This window comes from Ursus americanus, chromosome 5, assembly GCF_024610735.1.
Source record: "Ursus americanus isolate L20-20 chromosome 5, mUrsAme1.1.p, whole genome shotgun sequence".
Taxonomy (NCBI): domain Eukaryota; kingdom Metazoa; phylum Chordata; class Mammalia; order Carnivora; family Ursidae; genus Ursus; species Ursus americanus.
The window spans coordinates 28638585-28662228 of NC_142131.1; the positions used below are offsets into that span (position 1 = coordinate 28638585).

At 35.9% G+C, this 23644-nt stretch overlaps 1 protein-coding gene across 1 annotated transcript in view; it reads right to left on the reverse strand.

Moving 5' to 3' along the window:
- The window catches only part of SCAMP1 (secretory carrier membrane protein 1), a 116816-nt gene that overhangs the window by 75448 nt on the left and 17724 nt on the right, over nt 1-23644 (reverse strand). The window contains exon 2 of the mRNA XM_045796414.2: nt 14887-14964. Within this exon, the coding sequence (XP_045652370.1) occupies nt 14887-14964 (78 nt within the window). The remainder of the gene's footprint in view (nt 1-14886; nt 14965-23644) is intronic.

The window sequence follows — 23644 nt, forward strand, 5'->3', positions numbered from 1 at the left end:
CCACATGCAAAATAATGAAACTGGACCGCTTTCTTTCACCATACACAAAACTAAACTCAAAATGGATTAAAGACCTAAATGTGAGACCTGAAACAAGAGAAATCCTAGAAAACAGCACAGGTAGTAATTACTCTAACATCGGCTAGCAATATTTTTCTGGCTATGTCTCCTGAGGCAAGGGAAATAAGAGCAAAAATAAACTATTATCTGCATCAAAATAAAAAGCTTCTGCACAGCAAAGGAAACAATCAACAAAATTAAAAGGCAACCTACACAATGGGAGAAGATACTTGCAAATGACACATCCAATCAAGAGTCAGTATCTAAAATATATAAAGAACTTATACAACTCAACACCAAAAAAACAAGTAACCCAATTAAAATGGCCAGAAGACATTAACAAACATTTCTCCAAAGAAGACGTCCAGATGGACAAGAGACACATGAAAAGGTGTTCAAAATCACTCATCAGGGAAATGCAAATCAAAACTACAATGAGATACCACCTCACACAGGTAAAAATGGCTAAAATCAAAATCACAAAAACAACAAGCCTTGGGGAGGATGTGACAAAAAAGGAACCCTCTTGCGCTCTTTGGTGGGAAGGCAAATTCGTGCAGTCATTGTGGAAAACTGTATGGAGGTTCCTCAAAAAATTAAAAACAGAACTACTCTGCAATCCAGGAATCACACTACTGGGTATTTAGCAAAAAATCACTAATTCAAAGGGATACGTGCACCTCTGTGTTTATAGCAGCATTATTTACAGTAGCCCAATTATGGAAGCAGCTCAAGTGTCCATCGATAGATGAATGGATAAAGAAGACGTGTATACACACACACACACACACACACACACACACACACACACACTGCAGTGTTAGCTATAAAAAAAATGAAATCTTGCCATTTGCAACAACATGGATAGAGCAAGAGAGTATAATGCTGAGTGAAATAAGTCAGAAGAAGACAAATATATCATGATCTCACTTGTATGTGGAATTTAAGAAACAAAACAAAGGAGCAGATAAAAAGAGAGAGACAAACCAAGAAACAGACTCTTTACTACAGAGAACAACTGATGGTTACCAGAGGGGAAGTGGGTGGAGGGATGGGCGAAATAAGGGACGGGGATTAAAGAGTACACTTATCGAGATTTTTTTTTAAAATGATTTTTTGAAAAAGTAAATAGGAGTGCTTTGACAGAACTCCACTCATACCCTTTGAAAAGACTAAGAGCATGAGGGAGGTGGAAAATAAACTGCACAACCTCCACTTTGCCAGTGGAACCAGCAGTATTTGAAAGCAGCTGCAAGATCAAAGAGCAAATAGATATCTACAAGTCCATCAAAGGAGAACTGGTTAAATTACTGTGTAAACATACCATGTAGCCATCAAAAAGAATGAGTTAGAGTTACAGAAGACTGCCTTTTAAATAATTAATGAAATAAAGTGAACTACAGAATACATATCACCATTTTTTTGCTTTTATAAACACACACTTGTACACACCCAGAAAAATATCTGGAAGCTCTCAGCAAACTGCTATCAGTGGGATTTGCACCTTTTGCTTTATACACGTCTTTATTATTTACCCCCACCCCGGGCAAAATACTATTACTTTTTTTTTAAGCCAAAAAATATATTTTTAGGGGTGCCTGGGTGGCTCAGTCGGTTAAGCATCTGCCTTCAGCTCAGGTCACGATCCCAGAATCCCGGAGTCAAGCCTCACATCAGGCTTCCTGCTCAGCGGAGAGCCTGCTTCTCCCTCTGCCCCTCACCCTGCTTGCTGCATGCTCTCTCTCGCTCTCAAATAAATAAAAATCTTTTTTAAAAATTTAAATTTTTAAATATATATTTTATATATATCCTTTTTAAATATATACTTTTTTATTTTAATTTTTTAAATATATATATATTTATTTTTTAAAGTTTTCTTTTAAATGGCCATAGGAAAAGGAAAACAGAAAGAAAAAAAGGAAAAGAGTTTCAAGAAAGCACATGAGCAAGTGGCTGCAAAGGGAAGTTCAAAGATCTAAACTGTCAGAGCCAGAAGAAGACCCCACCAATGTACCAGATTTTATCCTGGCTCAGCAAGTAGCAGTCCTGAAAAGGAAGCTAGGCACAATGGAAGAAATAACTGGAGAATACAGCTAATTCTAAAATTCATATACAAAAGCCAAGGGCTAAGAATAGGTCAAACAATTTTGAGGAAGAATAGAGCAGACCTATGATATCAAAGCTTATTATAAGGATATAGTAATTAAGAGGTGGTACAGATGGCAAAGATACAAAAATATACCAATAAACAGAAGGGACACAGAAACAGACCCACACAATTGCAGAAACTTGATATCCAACAGAGGGGACACTCACTGTAAGACAGGGGAGAAATGATGTATTAGTCAATAAATGATGCTAAGAAAACTGGCTACCCAGATTTAGTAGTGAAACTAAATTTCCTACTTCACACCACACAAAAATAAATTCCAGGTGGATGATCTGAGAGTGAAAAAGCAAAACTTAAACACTTTTAGAAAAAAAAAATACAGGTTAATATTTTTATGAACTTAGGGTACATAAGAGCTTCTTGAATGTAAGCTCTAGGAATCTCTGTATATTTTGTCTATGATATATCTCCAGTGCCTAAAACAATGCTTGCAACACAGTAAATGCTCATTAAGTACTTGTTAAATTAAGATTAGAAAAACACACAAACAATAAAGATAGACAAGTTCAACTACATGTATCCCCCGCTTCTTGAAAGTTCTTTACACCATTTCAAAAGACCTGCATTAGTACAGTGATAGCTTTTCTCATAAAAATCAAAGACAATCAGATTTCTTCAGGTTAGCAAAAACAGGTACTAATGTAGGTCTTCTGTAAAAGTAGAGTGGTGTAACATGAAGTTTTGGAAAGCAGGGAATACCCTTCACTTTACGCCAGCTTGGCTTACAAAAAGTTTTATAGGTGTGTTCTACTTTTCCATAGTGGGGGAAATCTGTATATTCAACCTTAACATCGAGTGAAAAGTCAAATCACAGACTAGAGAAAATTGGTTATAATGCATATATAATGCCACCCAGAATAAAGATTTGCTATAAATTGAAAGAACTATAAACTGCTAACAGAAAAATAAGCACAAAGGGCGCCTGGGTGGCACAGCGGTTAAGCGTCTGCCTTCGGCTCAGGGCGTGATCCCGGCGTTATGGGATCGAGCCCCACATCAGGCTCCTCTGCTGAGAGCCTGCTTCTTCCTCTCCCACTCCCCCTGCTTGTGTTCCCTCTCTCGCTGGCTGTCTCTATCTCTGTCAAATAAATAAATAAAATCTTAAAAAAAAAAAGAAAAAGAAAAAGAAAAAGAAGCACAAGATCTGAACAGGCAATACAAAGAAAAAATCGGGAATGGTCAATAAAAATATTAATTAATGGTTCAAACTCACTAGTAATCAACAAATGAAAAAAGAGTGACATATTTTACAACAAGGAGATACAAAAATACGAAGTCTGAAATAACAAAATTTGGAATTCCAGTATATATACAATAACAGCATATATAAAAATTAAAGCCTATAACCAAGATAGCATTTCAAAACAATGGGAACAGTAAAGATCACCAAAATAGTGCCAAGACAACTACTTAAATGTTTTAGGGGGAAAAAATCAGTTTTCTATATCTCACTGGAAAAAATCTCAAATGGATATTTTTTTGTTAAACTATAAAAGCACTAGACCATAGCATAGTACAAATAATACAGATGACTATTTGATCTTGTGTTGAAGCAAAGGTATTCTAAGTATTTAAAAGGGATGAGATGAAAGAAATCATAATGAAAAGGTAATATATCTAGTAAATACTAAGAAGCTGAATGATATAAAGTATTTCATGACCAAGATTAAAGGGCAAAACTAATAACACACATAACCGTCAACTGGTTAATACATTTCACTACATACAAATCGATAAAAAAAAAATAGATGAACATGTTATTGAGGAAAAATGCATTTTAAAAAGCCCTCAACAAGCAGCTTACAAAATACACACAAAATAAACATAGTAAAAATGTTAACCCCTCATTAGTAATCAAAAACAACGTAAGCTTCATCTAATTTTTTTTTAGGTCATTACCACCATAAGAGTATCACATTTTGGAAAAGATATAAAATGGGTATTCTCACACATTGATAATGGGATTATAGTTCCTATAATAATCCTGGAGCTTAATTTAGTATTATGTACAACAGCCATAGAAGTATTTATACTCTATGACTCACAAATAACTAGTCTTAAAAAAATATCATAAGGAAATAACCCAAGGTAGGCACAAACATGTGTTTGCCAAGGATTCTCACCACAGGATTATTTACAAAAGCAAAAAATTAGAAATAACCCAAATGTCCAAAATAAGAAAATCAATAAACTGTTTTATCCATAGGAGATCATTTTATGCATCTATTTAAAAAGTCTGAAAGAATATTTAATGAAACTGGAAAAGTTTGTACCGACAATAAGTGATAAAAGTTATAAAACTATGTCAGTTTTTAATTTTAAATTTTATTAAAATACATCAAAATATTAATAGCGATTATTTCTGGATAGTGAGATTTAAAATTTTTTCTAGGTTTTTTTTTATCTCCATGATCATCTTTTGTTATCAAAAGAATTATAAATTCTCTGTTCCAATTGCTTATTCCTCTCACTCCATTATCTATTAAGCAGCAGCAAAACTATAGCTGATCAATCTTAACTGTTCTCTGACTAGAAAAGAATGGCCGTTAAGTATCCCTCTCTTGGTTTAGTATGTAGACAACAGAACAATGACCAAGAAAAAAAAAAAAAAAAAAAAAAGACTGGCAAAGTTAGTTTGGCAGCACACTTCAGAAAAAGCACATAAGATACTATCCAAAAATTCACCCAAGTTGAAAATTTACTATAAATTCATTACTGCTTTAAATCACAAATGAAGCATTAAGTACAATCAATTCATAAATATGAAGGCTGGATTAGAGCTAATAATTTGATATATGTGGTCATTGTGGCTTGTAGTATAGCAATGATGAGAAAGGTTGGAGAGGCACAAAACTCTGAAAGCAGTTAAATTAACCTAATAGCTATTATCCTAATAATTTCTTCAAATCTGTAGATGTTAGTTAGATCACTGTCCAGTTCTGGGATCCAGTATTTTCTTCAGCCACAATTTACTTGATTAGCCACCTCAAACAATTAAGGCTCTAGCCATAATTATTAAAGACCTATTCTGAGGATGGCTCCTAATTCTACTTCAACTTTTTACCTTTGCACATAAAGTAAAAAGAAAACTAATGAAACCATCCACTCAAGACTTCCATTTCTGCAAAAGGCATGCAATTGGGAAAGGAAGAAATAAAGTTATGATTTTTTTGATGTTATGATCTTACATATATAAAATCCTTAAAAGTCTATCAAAAACTGTTGGAAGCAATGATTTCTGTAAAGTGACAGGATATAAATCAGTTGCATTCCTTTACATGCATAATGAAGCAATGGAAAAAGAAAACCATCCCATTCACAACAGCATCAAAAACAATAAAATACTTGAAATAGGTGATGGGGATTAAAGAGTACATTTATCATGATGAGCACTGAGCAATGTACAGAATTGTTGAATCATTATATTGTACACCTGAAACTAACATAACACTGTATACTAACTATCCTGGAACTAAAATTGTAAAAACCTCAATTTAAAAAAATTGGTATTTTACTTGGGACTTCTTCAGGATAAAAAGCTTTTGTACAGCAAAGGAAATAATCAACAAAAGTAAAAGCCTACCTATGGAATGGGGGAATATATTTGCAAATGTCTTATCGATGAATGGCTAGTATACAAAATCCATAAAGAACTCATCAAACTCCACACCCAAAAAACCAAAAAATCCAGTCAAGAAATGGGCAGAAGACGTGAACAGACATTTCCCCAAAGAAGACATATAAATGGCCAACAGACACATGAAAAAATGTCCAACATTTTTTCATTTCAAAATATACTTTGGCTCAATAGAATTAAAAACATTATAACAATCATGGCAACAAATAGTATAGAGATTCTTCTATAATCTAATAAGCTCTCTGCACTGAAAATTCTAAAGATGTTTCATTATTAAATAAATAATATATAAGATCCCTTCAAGGCACTGGTCCATGAGTTATCTTTCTGACGCACAAACACATGTATGTTCTCCCTCTTGCTTTTCTTCCATATTCTAGATACCTATTCAAGAAAATTTCTCCTTATTTTTTCCTGTTCTTGCTCTTCCATCTGTGAACCAATAAAGTTCATTAAGTTTACTCAGGGTCTAAAGCAAGGATTCTTAATGTGTTTATAGATACCCTGCATCAGAAATCCCTGATGCTTATTGAATATGCAGACTCTGGGGCACCTGGGTGGCTCAGCTGGTTAAGCATCCAACTCTTGATTTTGGCTCAGGTCATGATCTCAGGGTCCTGAGATGGAACCCCTCATCTCGGCTCCATGCTCAGAAGGAAGTCTGCTTGAGATTTTCTTTCTCCCTCTCCCTCTGCCCCTCTCCCCCCACCCCGCAGCTCGCTCGTTCTCGCTCTCCCAAATAAATAAATCTTTAAAAAAATGTAAACTCTGATCCCCACTATGGACACACAGATTCAAAAACTCAGGGAAATGAAGAGAAAAGATTTGCATTTTAAAATAAGCTCCCCAGAGTGAGTTTTAGACACCTTGAAATTTGAGAATGCCTCTCTAAGGCAACAAAGTTTAAGAGGCTGCCAAAAGAAACCTAAAACTTTTGCAGCTTTCATTGACTTTTTCAGTCTCTAAGCAGACAAGAACTGACTGTAGCTATACTTAACATAGATTCTCTTGTTATTAAGGGTGGTGAAAATTATACATATTAATGTCAGAATCAGGACAAATAGAAATTATTTTATCAGAATAGATAACCATTTTAAAATAAGGCTTTTAAAGATTAGAATACTTGGGGGAAGAGGTGCACAATAGGAGGAAAGAAGGAATATACGTGGATGGGAGTTTCCAAGTAGAGAAAGGTAAATGAAGGAAGAGAGGCGTGACCATACATATTCATACATACATTAATCAAACATTTACTGATCAATTACAATGGCCGAGTTATAGACACTTGAGATACATTAATGAACAAAACAGGTAAACAACCTTACTTCTCATGGAGTTTACATTCTAGCAATAGAAGATAAACAATATACATAATAAACACATTTTAGAGTATCTCAGAAAGCAGTAAATTTTATGGAGCAACAATAACAACAACAAAGATCAGGGTAAAGGTATCGAATAAAGGCTGAGTGGATTCAATTCTACAAAGGTGGTCAGGGAAGCCAATATTTGAGTAAATACTTTATGGAAGTGAAGAAGTCAACCCTGCAGGTATCTGTGGACATCTAAGAAGACCATCTTAGGTAGAGGGAATGAACAGCCAGAGGAAAGTGAGCAGAATGGCTGGCACATATAACCAAGACCAGTATGCTGGCTATAGGAATACATGAGAGAAAGAATATGAGGAGATAAAGAACAGAGAGTTGTTAGGAACCAGATTCTTTTAAGGACTCTTGGTTTTACTCTGAAGAAAATTAAAAGCTAGTGAAGAGTTCTTGACAGGAGACAAATGGTCAACTTTAAGGGATCACATGATCATGGAGTTGAAAAGGGACTGAAATGGGGCAAAGGTGAAAGGAGAAAGAGTAATCAGGAAACCACCACTGCAGTAATCCAGGCAAGGGCTGATCGCAGCTCAAGCCAAGCAGTGGCTATGGAGAAAAAAGATCAGATCTGGATGTATTTCTGCAGAAGAGCCAACAGGATTCCCTGACAGAAAGACATGAGATACAAGGAAATGCAAATAGTGAAATCCCACCAAGGTTTTGGCCTAAGCAACTAGTAGGACAGAGAGGAGAAAGACTGAAAATGAGCAGGTTTATAAGCAAGGGACTCAGTTCACTTTTCATGATGCCAAATTTGCAATTTTTAAGACATCCAGGTAGACATATCTAGTAGGCAGCTGAAAATACGAACCTGGTGTTCAGAAGAGAGGTCTGTGCTGGAGATGTAAATTTGGGAGTCACCCACATGTATTTAAAGCTATAGATAGAAGTTAAAGTTATAAAACTGGATGAAGTCACCATCTAAGCAAACACAGATGAAGAAGAGAAGCAAAGCCTAATGCCAGGTACCCTCCAATACTGCAGGTGAAGATGCAGGGGGAGGAGACAAACCAAAAAAGGAGACTGAGAAGGAAAAACTGAACTGCTCCAAAAGCTAAATGAAGAAAATGTTCTAAGAATGAGATGGTGAGGGGTGCCTGGGTGGTTCAGTCAGTTAAGCCTCTGCCTTCGGCTCAGGTCATGATCTCAGCATCTTGGGACTGAACCCCACATCAGGCTCCCTGCTCAGCGGAGAGCCTGCTTCCTCCTCTCCCTCTCTGCTCTCCCTGCTTGTGCTCCTGCTTGCTCTGTCAAATAAATTAAAAAAAAAAAAAAAAAAAAAAGAATGAGATACTGATCAACTGTCAGTGCTGCTGATTAAGGTTAAGAGTGAGAATTTACCACTAATTTAGCAACGTAGAAGTCACTGGCTACCCTGACAAGTACATTTTGGTGGAGTGTTAGAAGCAAAACCTTCATTGAAGTATCTTTCAAGAGAAAGGACTGAGAAACGAAAATAAGTAAACTACCCTTCAGAGGATTTCTGCAGCAATGGAGAGCAAAGTTTTACACGGAAGGGGATGCCATAAATGAACTGGACAGGGAAATAAGATTAAGTTTTATTACAGAGTTACAGTAATCAAGACAGTGTGCTACTGGAGTAAGGATAGACACAGATATCAACAGAATAGAGCATCCAAAAATAAACTCCTAAATTATCAATTGATTTTCAACCAGAGTGCCAAGATATTCCAATAGAAAAAAATAGTCTTTTCAACAAATGGTGCTGGAACAAGTGGATATCCAATGCAAAACAAAGAGGTTGGACAGCTACCTCTTACCATATACAAAAATTAACTCAAAACCAATCATAACCCTAAATGTAAGCACTAAAACTGAACAACTCTTAGAAGAAAACATAGGAGTAAATCTTTAGGACCCTGAGGTAGGCAATGGTTTCTTAGAACACCAATAACAAGCAACCCAAGAAAAAATAAACAAATGTGACATCAAAATTAAAACTTCTATGCAAAGAACACTATTAATGAAGAGAAAAGACATCCCACAGAATGAGAGAAAATGTTTGCAAATCACATATTTGATAAGGGACTTGTACCTAGAATATTTAACAAACTCTCACAATTCACTATTAAAAAGACAGCTCCATTTAAATATGGGCAAAAGATCTAAACATTCGCCAAAGAAAATACACAAATGGTCAACAAAGGAAGGGAAAAAATGGTCAATATTATTAGCCATCAGGGAAACACAAACCAAAACCACAAGGAGAGATTACATCACATCCACTAGGATGGCTATAAGCACAAAGTCACAATAACCAGTGTTGGCAAGGATGCAGAAAAAGTGGAACACTTACACATGACTGATGACAATGTAAAATGGTGTACCCACTTTGGAAACCAGGCTGGTAGCCCCTCAAAATGTTGAACACATCGTTACCATATGACCCTACAATTCCACTGCTAGGTATATATACAAGAGGAATGGAAACATAGGACTACACAAAAAGTAGTACCCGAAGGCTCATGGGAGCCAAAAATTCGAAACCACCTAGCTGCCCATCAACTCATGAATGGCTAAATAAAATGTGGTATGAAAATCTAAAAAGGGAAGGGGAATAAAGTACTGATGCTACCTGCCACAACACAGCTGAATATTGAAAATATAATGCTAAGTGAAAGAAACTAGTTACAGAAGACCATATATTGTACAATTCTACTTATATGAAATGTCCAGAAAAGACAAATCTAGAGAGGCAAAAAGTAAATTAGTAGTTGGATACGGCTGGAGAGGGAAGGGATATGTGAAGTGACTGCTGAAAGGTCTGACTTTTGGGGGTAAAACAAAAATACTCTAAAATTAGAATCTGAGAATGGTTGGGCAATCCTGATGACACCAGAAAACAGTGAATTATATACTTTAAAAGGACAAATTAACTGTATCTCAATAAAGCTGTTAAATAAATTTTTGTGATTTTCTTCTAAGATGGGAGAAAACAACATATTTCTATGAAGATACGAATGATCCAACAGAAGGAAAAAACTAATGATGTAGGAGGGAGCAATTTGCAAAGTTCTAAGGTGAGAATGCATGGAATCTACTGCAGAAATAGAGGGGATGACATTAGACAGAAGCACAAATACGCAGCTCATCTATAAATAACAGGCAAGCAGAGAACATGGGTAAAATGCTGACAGGTAGGTGGATGCAGTGATGGGAGTCTATGGACATTCTCTACTGACTGCTTCAATTTTCTCTGTGAAATAAGATCATCACCTAAGAGTGAGCATAGGGGGAGAAATTTTACAGATGAGGAGAGAGAAAAAAGAAAGTGGACAATTATATAACCAGAATATTTAGTGTTCTAGTTTTCTACTGAGCCGGTCAGTAACTGAGAGTGAGACCCTCTGGCATGCTTTTTCCAGCTATATTTAGCTGCTAGGGTAGGGGCAGAAAGTACAAGTAGACAGAACTGTACATAACCAGAACCTGGGTTTTAGCCTAGTAATTATGTCAAAGTAAGGGAGAGAAGGGAAGACAAGGGAGTGACTATAATAACTGAATGTGGAATTTAAGCTGAGAGGAGAGAAACTGGAGAAAGGTAAATAGATAGGCCATTGTATTATTTCACACGAGTACTTGAATTAGGATAGTTTGGTAGGAATGAAAAGGACAGACAGGTAATATCTCCTGGAGATATAAGTGACAGGATGTGGCAAATATTAGAGATAGGAAAAGAAGCTATTTGAGCCAAAAAAGCCTCAGATATTTCTAGCCAATGACACTTGGCTAGATAGGAGGATAGAAGTCAATAGTTATCATTAAATAAGAAGAGAAATAAAGAAAATTGGTTCCATAAAGGACAGATAATCAGCTTCAACAAAGTCAAGACAACAAGAAGCAAAGTAGAAAAGATAAAAAGAAACGCACAGCAAGAGAAAGTACAATTATTATGGTGTAGAAAATGTTTTTGCAGTATTAAGGACAGGTAAACTACTTGTGTACAAATATATTCAGTCAGTCCCTGAGCTAAAAGTTTCACCCAGTTTCAAGACAAACTGATATTAAAAACTATTTAACTCAACATCTTCCCCTCTACTTCCATCACTACCCATTAAAAAAAAAAAAAAAAGATATCCAAGGATATTAGGTGGTTTGCCTAAAGTCACCAACTTATCAGTGGTAAGGCCTAGTTTAGAATCCAGGTCTTAATACTCTCAGTCTACCTAATGTCTAGAATTATCTTAGAGGCAGTTCTCACATAAACCAATTATTTATTTTTCCTTATGGTAGAAATGTAGGCATGCCAGGAGTGCCTGGCTGGCTTAGTCAGTAGAGCATGAGACTCGATGTCGGTTAGAATCGTGAGTTCAAGTTCCACATTAGGCATAGAGCTTACTTAGGAAGGAAGGAAGGAAGGAAGGAAGGAAGGAAGGAAGGAAGGAAGGAAGGAAGGAAAAAAGAAATTTAAAATGTGGGCATGCCAATACTTAGAATTTTCTTCTCTTGGTTCTCTCTCTGCCAGAAGATACAGATCCTGCCGCTGCTTTATGTGACCGAAATCATATATGGCAACAACTAGCAGAACAGAAAGAAAAGCAAGCAACCTATCCCTGAATAAAAATGTGACAGTATACTAGGCCCTGAGATATGTCACTCAGAATTTATATAAGCAGCACCACACTTCCCCCACACACAGTGTCCCTAATTCCTATACTTCAGTACCTACCAGAAGAAATTCTGTTTAAAGCCATAAATGCCATTACCAGGGGCTGAAACTAGTGAGAATCACTCTGTAGCAGACATTTTAAACTATTACCTTGTTTTAAAGGAAAGCATTCCCTCATAAATACACACCAGTTCTCGAGGATGAGCCCATTTTTCTAGTATTTTTTTCATTAAATATTAGAAGGTAGGCCAGGGAACCTACCCACCATGCTCAACATAATTTTCGGTAGGAAAATTCATTTTGAGTTCACACAAAAAATTATTTTCTAACTCAAGACTACCGTCCACTTTTAAATCACATTTCAATTCAGACTAGCCACATTTCAAGTGCTCAACAGCCCTCCATTATACTGCCAACACACCGGCCTAGCCTATATTGTAATGTGTCTTGGGACAACTCCTTTCTCTGAATTTATAATAAAAAGTGAGTATGTAAATTATTATTAAAATATTTAAGGGCTGCGTGGGTGGCTCAGTCGGCTAAGTGTCTGCCTTCGGCTCAGGACATGATCCCGCTGAGCAGGGAGCCTGCTTCTTCCTCTCCCTCTGCCTCTCCCCCTGACTCATGTTCTTGCTCACTCTGTTCTCTCTCAAATAACTAAATGAAAAATCTTAAAAAAAAAAAAAAAAAAAGTTTAATTGTTGCCTTCATTAAATACCTTAGGTTCCATTTAAACATAAAACTAAATATAAAAGAAAATCTAAATAAGAAACAAAAAACAGGAACTTTTTCTAAATCTTATAGTTTATACACTCCTTCTGCTGATGGATCTTCTTACTTGACATTAAGCAGTTCACCACACCCTTACGCAACAATTCAGAAGCTTCATTTTCACTAATGTTTTTCTAAAATAAATATGAATACCACCCATCAACTAAAACAGTATTTGGATTGAGTTCTAACATATCACTTAAATCAATTATCCAAATACATCTAATCTGTTTTGGAAAATAGTCAAAACCATTAAAAAAAAAAAAAAGACAAGTTTCTGATACCATACATAGAGAAAACAAAGGATTTTTTTTTATTATTTCAACTACAATTTCAATCACGTAAAAAAGTTCAGTGGAAAACGCACATGTTATAATAATTTACATTTCCCTGGTTCTGACACTCTATCAAATGTTTCATTTTAAATTGGCTTGTCTGTATTGCCAAGCTACCTACATAAGACTATTCTCTTTCAGAAAACCTTTCCTTGACTACAAAAACTATATGTTTCAAACTATAATTCACACTTCTATGTTTTATTTTTCCTGGATCTATCTTCTTTGTGTAATTGTTTTAAATTCCAATTAGGTAAGAAATTTTTTGTAGACCAGGACTGTACCTTTTATTCTTAAGCACCTTTCAATAAAGACAGAACTAGCAAAATGGAAAAGCCAAACTTTAGAGAAAAGAGATGTTAGTTAAACCAATTCTGCCACTATCTGGATGACCAGTGTCTCAGATTCTTTATCAGATTCTTTTATCAGTAAAACAGAAATAAAAAATATCCATTTTGAATGATACAGGAATTCAGTAATGATAGGTAAAGCACATGACACAAAGTAAACAACTTCAAAAAGAGTACTAATACTACCGATAAGAACAAGCTAAAGTTGCTACTTTTAAAAGGTTTACTTCTTGCTAGTAAAATCTTACAAAAAAATTATATGAAAACCTCTTTTCATTGTTTACCAGCAAATATTAACAAGCCTTGTTCCCATCTCCAGCCCCCAAAATCATATTAAAAGAACTACATATAGTGGAATAAAATATACCGGCTCTTCTTTTTCTCCCTTTCAACTACAACCAAATGCACTCTCATACATACATTCATAGCACAAATTTACTATACGGCTGAATTATATGCTATTGCCATTTTTACATGTCAAAATTGGTCGACTCATTGGCCATCTCCAATGGTTCAATCTGAAATTTACTGGCTATACATAAGCAAAGTCTGTTAAATAAGGGCTTTGAAATAAAGTGAAATGTAAAAGTTCTTTCTTATTTTAATGCTTTTACTTTGTACAAAGCTCTTCCTAAAACAAAAATGTTAATATAAAACATCTTGAATAAATTTCTAAGCTAAAACCTGCAATAAAGTTGAGAATTATCTTCCAGACTACGGAAAACACACATCAGGAAGAGATGATCAATTAACAATCATTACACTGATCTATAAATCCAAGCATACAACTGAAGAACTTCACTATCTTCACCAGGATGACTTATATTTCAAAAGTCAACGGTGTTTAAACCAAGAGACCACTCAAAGTACAGTAACAAGATTATTTGCTAGAGAAATTTGGGGGAAGAATTCTCAACAGAACCTACCCCAGTAGTTCTCGAAACTGTTCAGAATAAAATCACCAAAACAGCTACAACAAAAGAACACAAGGGTCCTAACTGTGAGAGAGTAGGGCCCTAATGAGAAATGTAATAAAATTCTCCAGGTGCTTCTAATATGCATCCAGGGTAGAGAACCCCTGTTTCTTAAGGATTTTTTTCATACACCTACATATATGAAGACTAAATTTTAAGAAGAGTATATTCCTAAGCCAAGTGAAGTTCCAGAGGTTCTAGTCTATCTACCACAGAGTAGAATGTTCTGTTGTATAAAACATCACCCCTACATTACCATCAAGACAACACTTAAACCAAAAAAGCACTTCCTTTTCCTGTTTAAAGAACTATGGTAAGACTGACTTATTAGACGGATTAGTAGCAATGTAGAACATAAAATTTGTAGTATTTCACTAAATCCATCATGGTAATTTTCGATTATTACTGATATTCCTTTCTGTTTAAAATAAATGTAACTTTCTAAATTATAAATAAAACACTAACAGCTTATTTTATACAAGTTTAACCAATCAACCAAAAAAGCAATCATAACTGAAATACAATTCCTACTTAATTTCAACATTTAAAAGTAGTACAATCAAGATGGTCTTACTGTTCTAGAATCCGAGAATGGATTATATTCATCAAGTCCTGGTGGAACATTTCTTGTCACTTGTGTAACCGATGGGTCCTAGAATAAAATTCAAAGGAGGAAAAAAGATTACATATCATTTAAGGCACAGTTTTGATATTTACTAAGCATTTGCTCTATCTGTGCTTTTGGTCACCTGGTAAAGCTAACGGAGGAAAATAAAGAAGATTATCAGATTTACTCAGTCCCATTCCAACAAAGTTGAAATTTATACCCACAGCCCTCACATCCACAATGAAAAAACGGAGTTAGATGCAAATTTGCTATTATATAAAGAATGAAAACAGCTACGTGGAACTGACTGCACAAGAGCATCTTAGCAAATCTTGGTCAAACCCACCATCCTTTCTTTTCGGTTCCACAATGAGTTCCTGTCCCCCCTCTTTTTTTTTTTTTTCAATATCTTCTATCAGTTTTCCCTACTGCAGATACAAGTACCACATTACAGATCAATGTCATGGACATCTAGAGCATCCAAGATTAAGTACCACCTACTTCTTATATTCTACTCCAACAGTTTAATTTGACTACGTTTACTTTATTCTGAATTATTTCGCCTTCTTCAAGTATAATACATTACCATACTATCTCAGCTTTTCAAATCTTTTCATATTAGGCTTTCAAATAAATAAGTCCCCAAATCCTAGAGAGTTCATCTATTTTTGTGAATGAATGTTAAGACACACACATATGAACATCTCAACAAAACCCAACTACATAGTTAACATGAAAAAGCATTTGCAACCTGTAATACAGCCTCTTGACTTTTCTATCCCTAGTCCCAAGCTTTGGCATGCATCAGAACAAAACACAGATTGCTGCACCCACCCCCAGAGTTCTGGGATAGGGCACCAGAATCTGTATTTCTAAAAAGTTCCCACATGATGCTGCTGCTGGTTGGAGAAGCACTGCTCTCTCATCTACATTGTTTCTCCAATCCACTTTCTCGACACAGTCATCAAAATTACCTCTCAAAAATGAAAAGCTTGTCATTCCCCTCCTCCAACCCCTCTCCTCTGTTCCTCACTCATTTCAGGTTTTTTAGAGGCTCTCCACCAAGACAAAGTACAAATTCCTCAAAATGAGATACAAGACTCCTGACTATCTAGCTTAGTTCCTCCCTGCCTACCTTTCCAGACTCATAAACTCTCTCACAGGACCATCCCCTTGCCAGATCCTCACTCTCTACCAAGTCAAACAAGCTATTGCATAGGGAGCCTTGAACTTGGCAAAAAGCAACATGTAATGATAAATTAAAAGTATGGCACAGACAAAAAGTAAAAACTTTAGGCTTGCTCAACAATGAAATCACTGTACTTCCCAGCATTCTCTTCCCAAGTTTATTCAAAAACATGAGGAACAGAAAGATTATCAAGAGAGAATGTGTGCCTCAGGGAGAAAATTAAGAGAAACATGAATATTTTAATCCAATTTTTCAACTTGGCACCGCTGTGGTTATCTTAATTTAGAAGTCGGTTTAGGGGAGCACCTGGCTGGCTCAGTCAGTGGAGCACCAACTCTTGGTCTCAGGGTTGTAAGTCTGAGCCCCATGTTGGGTGCAGAGATCTCTTAAAAATTAAAAAAAAAAAAAAATTTTTTTTTTAAGTGGGTTTAGGGCCAACAAGTAGAGACCTAAATCCTTATGGTCCAGATGCAGTCTCAATGCCCACTCCCCTTCTCCCTACCCACAAAACCAGGTGACCTAGGAGTCTTCAGCACCATATTCTTCCTTGGCGCCGCTTCCTCTGGCAGGAATACTCTTCAAGGTAGGATAAGCCTAGCAATCTCCTTTTCCTTAAAGACTCAATCTGAAGAACACTTCATATGCTAACCAATAAAATTCCTGATATACCCAAGTCATTACATCCCAGGCTAAGTGCTTCCACAGAGCTTGGTATTTATCTCCACCAACATTTATTTCACAGAATCATAAGGATCTTCATACAACTCCCTTTTCCCAAATTAGAATGTCCCTTCTTTAAATACAAAAAATACATAAATAGGTCTTTTTTATTTAATCATACCTTCCTAGTAATACTGTTTGAGTGATTATTACCACTCCAAAAGAGAAAAAAAATCCAAAGAGTAATTCCTCAGGATAGTAGCACCAGTAATAATCAAGAAATACCACCTCTCTGGAGGGACAGTTGGCAATAGCTAGCAAAATTATATCTACATTTATACTTTGACCCACAATCTCACTTCTAGGAAGTTATTCCTAAGATATATTGGCAAAATACTATTTATAATAGCAAAAGACTGAAGGCAACCTAAATGCCTATCAATAGAATATAGTTGAATAAACTATGGTACATGTACATGATAAAGTACTATACAGCTGAGTATTATGCAGTTGTAAAATACTATAAGAAAATCTATATACTGCCATGGAATGAGTGAAACGGGTGCAAAACAATATAAGTAAGATGTTACCTCTTATTCAAAGAAAAAAATTAATGTGTCTGTGTTTACTTAAATGCTTAACAAGATGAAAAAACCAGGGGTCCCTGGCTGGCTCAGTTGGAAGACCATGTGACTGAGTTCGAGCCCTGTGTTGGGTGTAGAGATAACTTACGTAAAACGTAAAAAAAAATTTTTTTAATAAAAAATAAATTATTTTTTTTTAAAAAACAAGAAAAATCCACAAACTAGTAAGAATGATTACCTCTGGGGAGATGAAGAATATAGCGACAAGAGAGCACAGGCTTGGAAGCTAAACTTTGCTGAATGTACCTTGTTTTGCAGTTTTTACTTTGGAGCCATGAAAATTAAAAAAAAAAAAAAAAAAAAGAAAACCAATAGGGGAAGCAAAATGTAGAGTGAAAAAGATGGATCCCAGCCAACATTCATGCCATCAATGTCATTCTTTCAATACTAGCGAAATACAGTGAGTCCAATGAGTCCCAATTCTCATTTTATAAATACGCACAGCAAATTATCAAGTGTCCTAAAATTCACATTAATTTTTTTTAAATCCTACCTAAGGTATAACTTAGCTCCAAAGAGATGCAGAATGAAATCATTCTTCCAATTTTCTACTTTTAACTACAATAACAAAAATGTACTTGGTTTCATTCTAGATTCTAGAAGAGTTTAATCGAGGCTGAGAGTTAACTGGCAGTTTAACAAAATCACTGTGTCGAGTGAACTGAGATCACTTCTAGTTGGTCTGGAATTTCTCCATAATGTAGTATTAGATGACAAAGCAGTAGAATCTGTACAGGATTTGCCAAGAATAATTAAGGAAGATAAAGAACTGCTATCTCTGAATTATTCCATGACTAACGTTTCAAATTAGTTTTAATAAATGTAAATAGTATTGAGGAAGCTGTAGTCTGTAAACTGGAAGAAAACAGCAAAGCTCAAGATTTAATAATGAATACATCTTTTTTTAAAGATTTATATTGAGAGAGAGTGTGTGTACACGACTAGGGGGAGGGACAGAGGGAGAAAATCTTCAAGTAGACTCCCCAATGAGCCAGCACAGGGCTCTACAGGTGACATGATCTCCCAACCTATGAGATCAAGACGTGAGCAGAAACTAAGAGTCGGACGCTCAACCAACTGAGCCACCCAGGTGCCCCAATAATGAATAATCTTTTAAAGCCTATTAAGTGTCTGGCACTTATATTACTTCCAATCCCTGCTATGACCCTCCCTGATGGATGGTATTATTCTATTTTTCAGACAAAGAAGCTATGGCCTTGAAAAAGGTCAGGAAACTGAAGGCCAATTAGTGTATGTCTGAGACAAAATATGAAGCCAAGACCTTCCAATGCCTATATATATTATTTCCATCAGATACATTTTAAAAATAGAATTTACCACAATCACAACTTTATCAAGAAAAGACATTGGTTGGGGCGCTTAGATGGCTCAGTCGGTTAAGCATCCAACTCTTGATTTCGGTTTAGGTCATGATTTCAGGGTTGTGAGATCAAGCCACAGGTCAGGCTCCTTGCTGGGTATGGAGCCTGCTTAAGATTCTCTCTCTCCCTCTCTTAAAAGAAAGAAAGGGAAAGAAAAGAAAAAACATTGGTTGAGCTGATTGTTTACTAATGATTCCAAAGCTTTGGCAGGAAAATAGTGCACTTTCTTTTCAACACAACAAAATGAAACTGTTTCAAGTGGAAACTTGGTTACTTCTATGGCAGTGGTTCTCAAACTCAGCACACATTGGAATCACCTGAAGGGCTTGTTAAAACCCAGATTACTGAACCTCATTCTAAACGTACCTCAATGTCTGGGATGGTGTCTGAGAATCTGTGTTTCTAACAAGTAAAATAATCTGAGATAGTCTCATTTTACTGAGTTAAAGGAATATACTAGGCTTTTCTATTTTATTGACTTTCAAGAAGTATAGACATTCTTAAGAATTTAAATACCCTATTTGGAAAAAAAATTAAATACCCTATTTGGATCTGACTATCCATAAACATTAAAGTTATAAATTTATGTCATTTAGTTAAGCCAAGGCTATTCTGCTAACCCTTTAGTAAGCCACTTACTTCATAGTCATATTTCATTAAAAATCGAGATGACTTATAAATGTTTTTTCAAAGAGAGTAACTAAAATTTCACATCTAGCATAATCGGCTTTTTTACATCTTTAATCCAGGTTTCTTTACCAAATCTTCTAGGGTAGTGTGCCTTTATTATATTTCAAATGATTTCATCCACCATGCATTAAATTGGACATTTCTCCATCACTCCACACATAACCTCAGTAGAAAGTATTTTCACCTTCAGCTAGATGCAAGGAGATGAAGCCAGTAAACAAGTTTTGTGGCTAATCAACTTCAGTACCCTACCAATTCTTATCTCCATATATATGCTACCCTCAAGCTAAATAGTCTAATATCATAGTAGCCTACATGGATGATTGTGTACAACCATATATTATGTATCAACTTACTATACCTGGGGACGCTTAACAAACAGGTTTGAGTTTCAAGACCAACACTCAAAACCTCATGTATCTTAGGTACTTGCTCCGTAAGACAGTACTAGTCTAGGAATTAGAAACTCTGAGCTCCTAGCAATGACTAGACTCTGAACTTAGGTAAGACACCTAACCTGTCAATTTTCTCATCTGTAAAACAGGGGAAAATTCTGATAGATGATTGTCCTGGTCAGTTGCAGCTCTGAAATGTTAAGCTATAGATTTTATCTTTACCATTTGGAAAAAAGCAGACTGCCTATATTCAAATCCCAGTTCCATTAATGAAAAGCTGTAAACTTTGAACAAGGCAATTCATACATAGATGTGACTCAGTTCCTTCACCAGTAAGATGTATCATAGAGCTCATGAGCTACTACATATAAAATGCTTACTACTATTCCTGCACATGGAAAATACTCAGTAAGTGATAGCTGAGACTGTTATCATTACCACTAACACCAAGCTAAGGATGAAACAAAAAAGGTTTCCATTTATGATTAACTGAGATATTAAGAAAGTATAGCACATCATATATGATGAATAGGCCAAAATACCCACAGCCACCTTGTGAAGAAAGCAAACAGACATTCTTTGCCCAACCTTTGTGTCACGTGACCCTGTTAGCTACATACTAAAGGATTAGGAATTGGCTTTCGTGCCAAAGGCAGTCATTTTTAGAACTGGAGGAGGAAGTCTGGTAGACCCCAACAAAAGTGACTCTATATTGGATAATGACTGATCAATTTGGTCCTATTTCTTGAGCTGCTTGAATAGCAGACATAAAGATTGGTAATTGGCAGCAGCAGCAGAAGCTGACACTAGTCATGGTAAAAAGACAAATAGAAGCTAATAAGAAGGTGACCAGAAAAGGGAGCAGCACGTACAGAATCTGAGGAGAATGGCAATCACCAGGGTTACCAATATGTGACCAAGCCAAAACAGGGGCAATAAAGTTACTGCTATTCCAGTTGGTGAGGAATGACTTGGTATTACAGTTCACTGTCCAGAAGATCTTCAGAAGGGCTTCAAGGTGAAGGAAAATGGAGAAGTAGGAGAGGAGCAGAAGAAGGAAAAGAGGATGGCAGAGATCAATCCCATAATCTTTACTTGAACAACTACAGAGGAATTTTTATGTTTTATAAACACTGATTTTGCATGAAAATGACTGCCATTGCTTGGTGAAGGGCGGGGGAGGGGGAGGGTATTTGAGGAAACACATTGTTAGCTTCCAGAGTCTGTTTCACTATAACTGCAGAGATTGACTGTGTTGGGATACCTTTCCCCCCACAACAATCCGTACAATAAATCTCCATCACTTGAGGTAACCTGAGCACGTCTTCATGCTTTGAAACAGGAACAGGTGGAATCAATGTTCTTTGCCATTTCGTGTTCCATTAAAACTATGTAAAAACAGTTTACTGCCACTAACTATATTTAAATAAAATCTGCTGTGAGAGAAAGATTTTTTAAGTATGAGCATTTATCGATCGCTATACATGACTCTTGAAATGTAACTAGTCCAAATTGAAATATGTTGAAAGTATAGAGCACACCATGTTTCTGATTTCAAAGATTTAGCACAAAACAATTTACAATATCTCATTAATGATTTTTATGGTGATTATGTGTTGAAAAGTTATTTTGTATATGTGGAGTAAAATAAAATATTAAAATTAATTTCACCTGGTTTTTTCCCATATGGCTACTAGTAATTTTAAATTACATACGTAGCACAAATTATACTTCCACTGGACAGTTTCTTTCCTTTTTTTTTTTTTTTTTTTTTAAGATTTATTTATTCTAGAGAGAGAGCACTCAAGAGCACGCCACTAGGGGAAGGGGCAGAGGGAGAGAAAGAGACTCCCTGCTGAGTGGGGAGCCAGATGTGGAACTCCCTCTCATGACCCTAAGATCATGACCTGAAAGAGAATCAAGACTTGGATGCTTAACCTAAGCCTCCCCAGCACCCCTTCATGGACAGTTCTGAGTGAAGCAGTGCAATTTATTCAAGACTGGCATATAATTTCACTTTGATCCATTTGGACAAATTCAACTGTGTTAGCCAAAGGGAAAACTCAGACTTAAAGGTGAACTTCCTGTAAGTTTTTCAAAATTGCAAAAGATGACAAGAGGCATGCCTGAGTGGCTCAGTTGGTTAAGCATTTGCCTTCAGCTCAGGTCATGATCCCAGGGCCCTGGGATCAAGTCCCACATCAGGCTCCCTGCTCAGCGGGGAGTCTGCTTCTCCCTCTGCTGCTTGCACACTTGCTCTCTCTCTCTCTGTCAAAAAACTAAATAAAATCTTAAAAAAAAAAAATGACAAGAGAACTGATCAGAAGCTTCCCAATCCACTGTCTTCATATAACACAGTAGCAGACTTTTACTACACTTTTTCACTTACCTCATACTTTTTACATGAGATGCTAGAAGACAATAATTTGAATATTAAAATCATTTAGAAGAAAATGCATATTTTTAATTCTTTCAAGCATGCCTGTGAGAAACTAAAGGCTAAAGCAAAAACAGATTCAAGGAGAGAAAGAGAATTCATCTATTTTAGCACAATACTAGACAATTTAATTATGTCATGTAATCCTCAGAACAGTCGTATGACTTAAATTCTATATCCTTTCCTTCACTGCTAACAATACTACCTCACACATGTTTAAAGTAATTTGCCCAAAGTCATACAGCTAATAAGTTGACATGGTAGGATTCAAATTCAAATCTGACCCCTAAGACTGAGTTCTTAGAAGAAAATGTAATAAATTTATGTTTAAAACAATATCTCCTCAAAAGAAAAGGGCTGAATTAAACATGGCATTGCTCCACAAAACTTAATTAAAATACTCTTCAATAGCTCTACTTAATCCAATCAATATTATACACTAGACTAGGAAACTTGATTAAATAAGAAAAGTCCCAAGCTAGAGGCTATGAGAGGACCTACCTTCAGAGAGGTAAATTTTTTTTCCTACTTTGTACTTCTCAGAGCTACTATAATCACATGAATTTAATAAATACTGAGAATTTCACCTACCTAAAAAACTATTTATTTCTAAATGCCCCAATTATTTTTTAAAAAACCAAAGGAACTATGAGAAGCCATTAAAAATCTCAGCAAGACTCTAAAACAACATGTATTTAGCAAACCTTTTATAACAGATCGAAAGAAGTACTAAATAATCACTAGAAACTATTCAGTGAATCATAACTTTTAAAAACTGGTTTCCATTTCATTACAAGTCCTGACAATCTTACCGAAACCTAAAAGCAACTTACAGACTAATTTTTGTGAACCCAAATCAGTACCTAGCAAATTAAAACAACTGAAGCAGGGGTGCCTGGGTGGCACAGCGGTTAAGCGTCTGCCTTCGGCTCAGGGCGTGATCCCGGTGTTATGGGATCGAGCCCCACATCAGGCTCCTCCACTGGGAGCCTGCTTCTTCCTCTCCCACTCCCCCTGCTTGTGTTCCCTCTCTCGCTGGCTGTCTCTATCTCTGTCGAATAAATAAATAAAATCTTTAAAAAAAAAAAAAAAACTGAAGCAATCACACCCAAGCAGATTTAATGAGATACCACTTCAAACCCACTAGAATGGCTACAAACAAGAAGACAGAGAAAAGTGTTGGCAAGGGTATGAAAAAACTAATCTGCTGCTGGGAATGTAAAATGGTACAGTCATTTTGGAAGTTATCAAATTACTTAGCAGTTTCACTCCTAGGTATATATCCAAGGGAATGAAGACATTGGCCCACATAAAAATCTGTATACAAG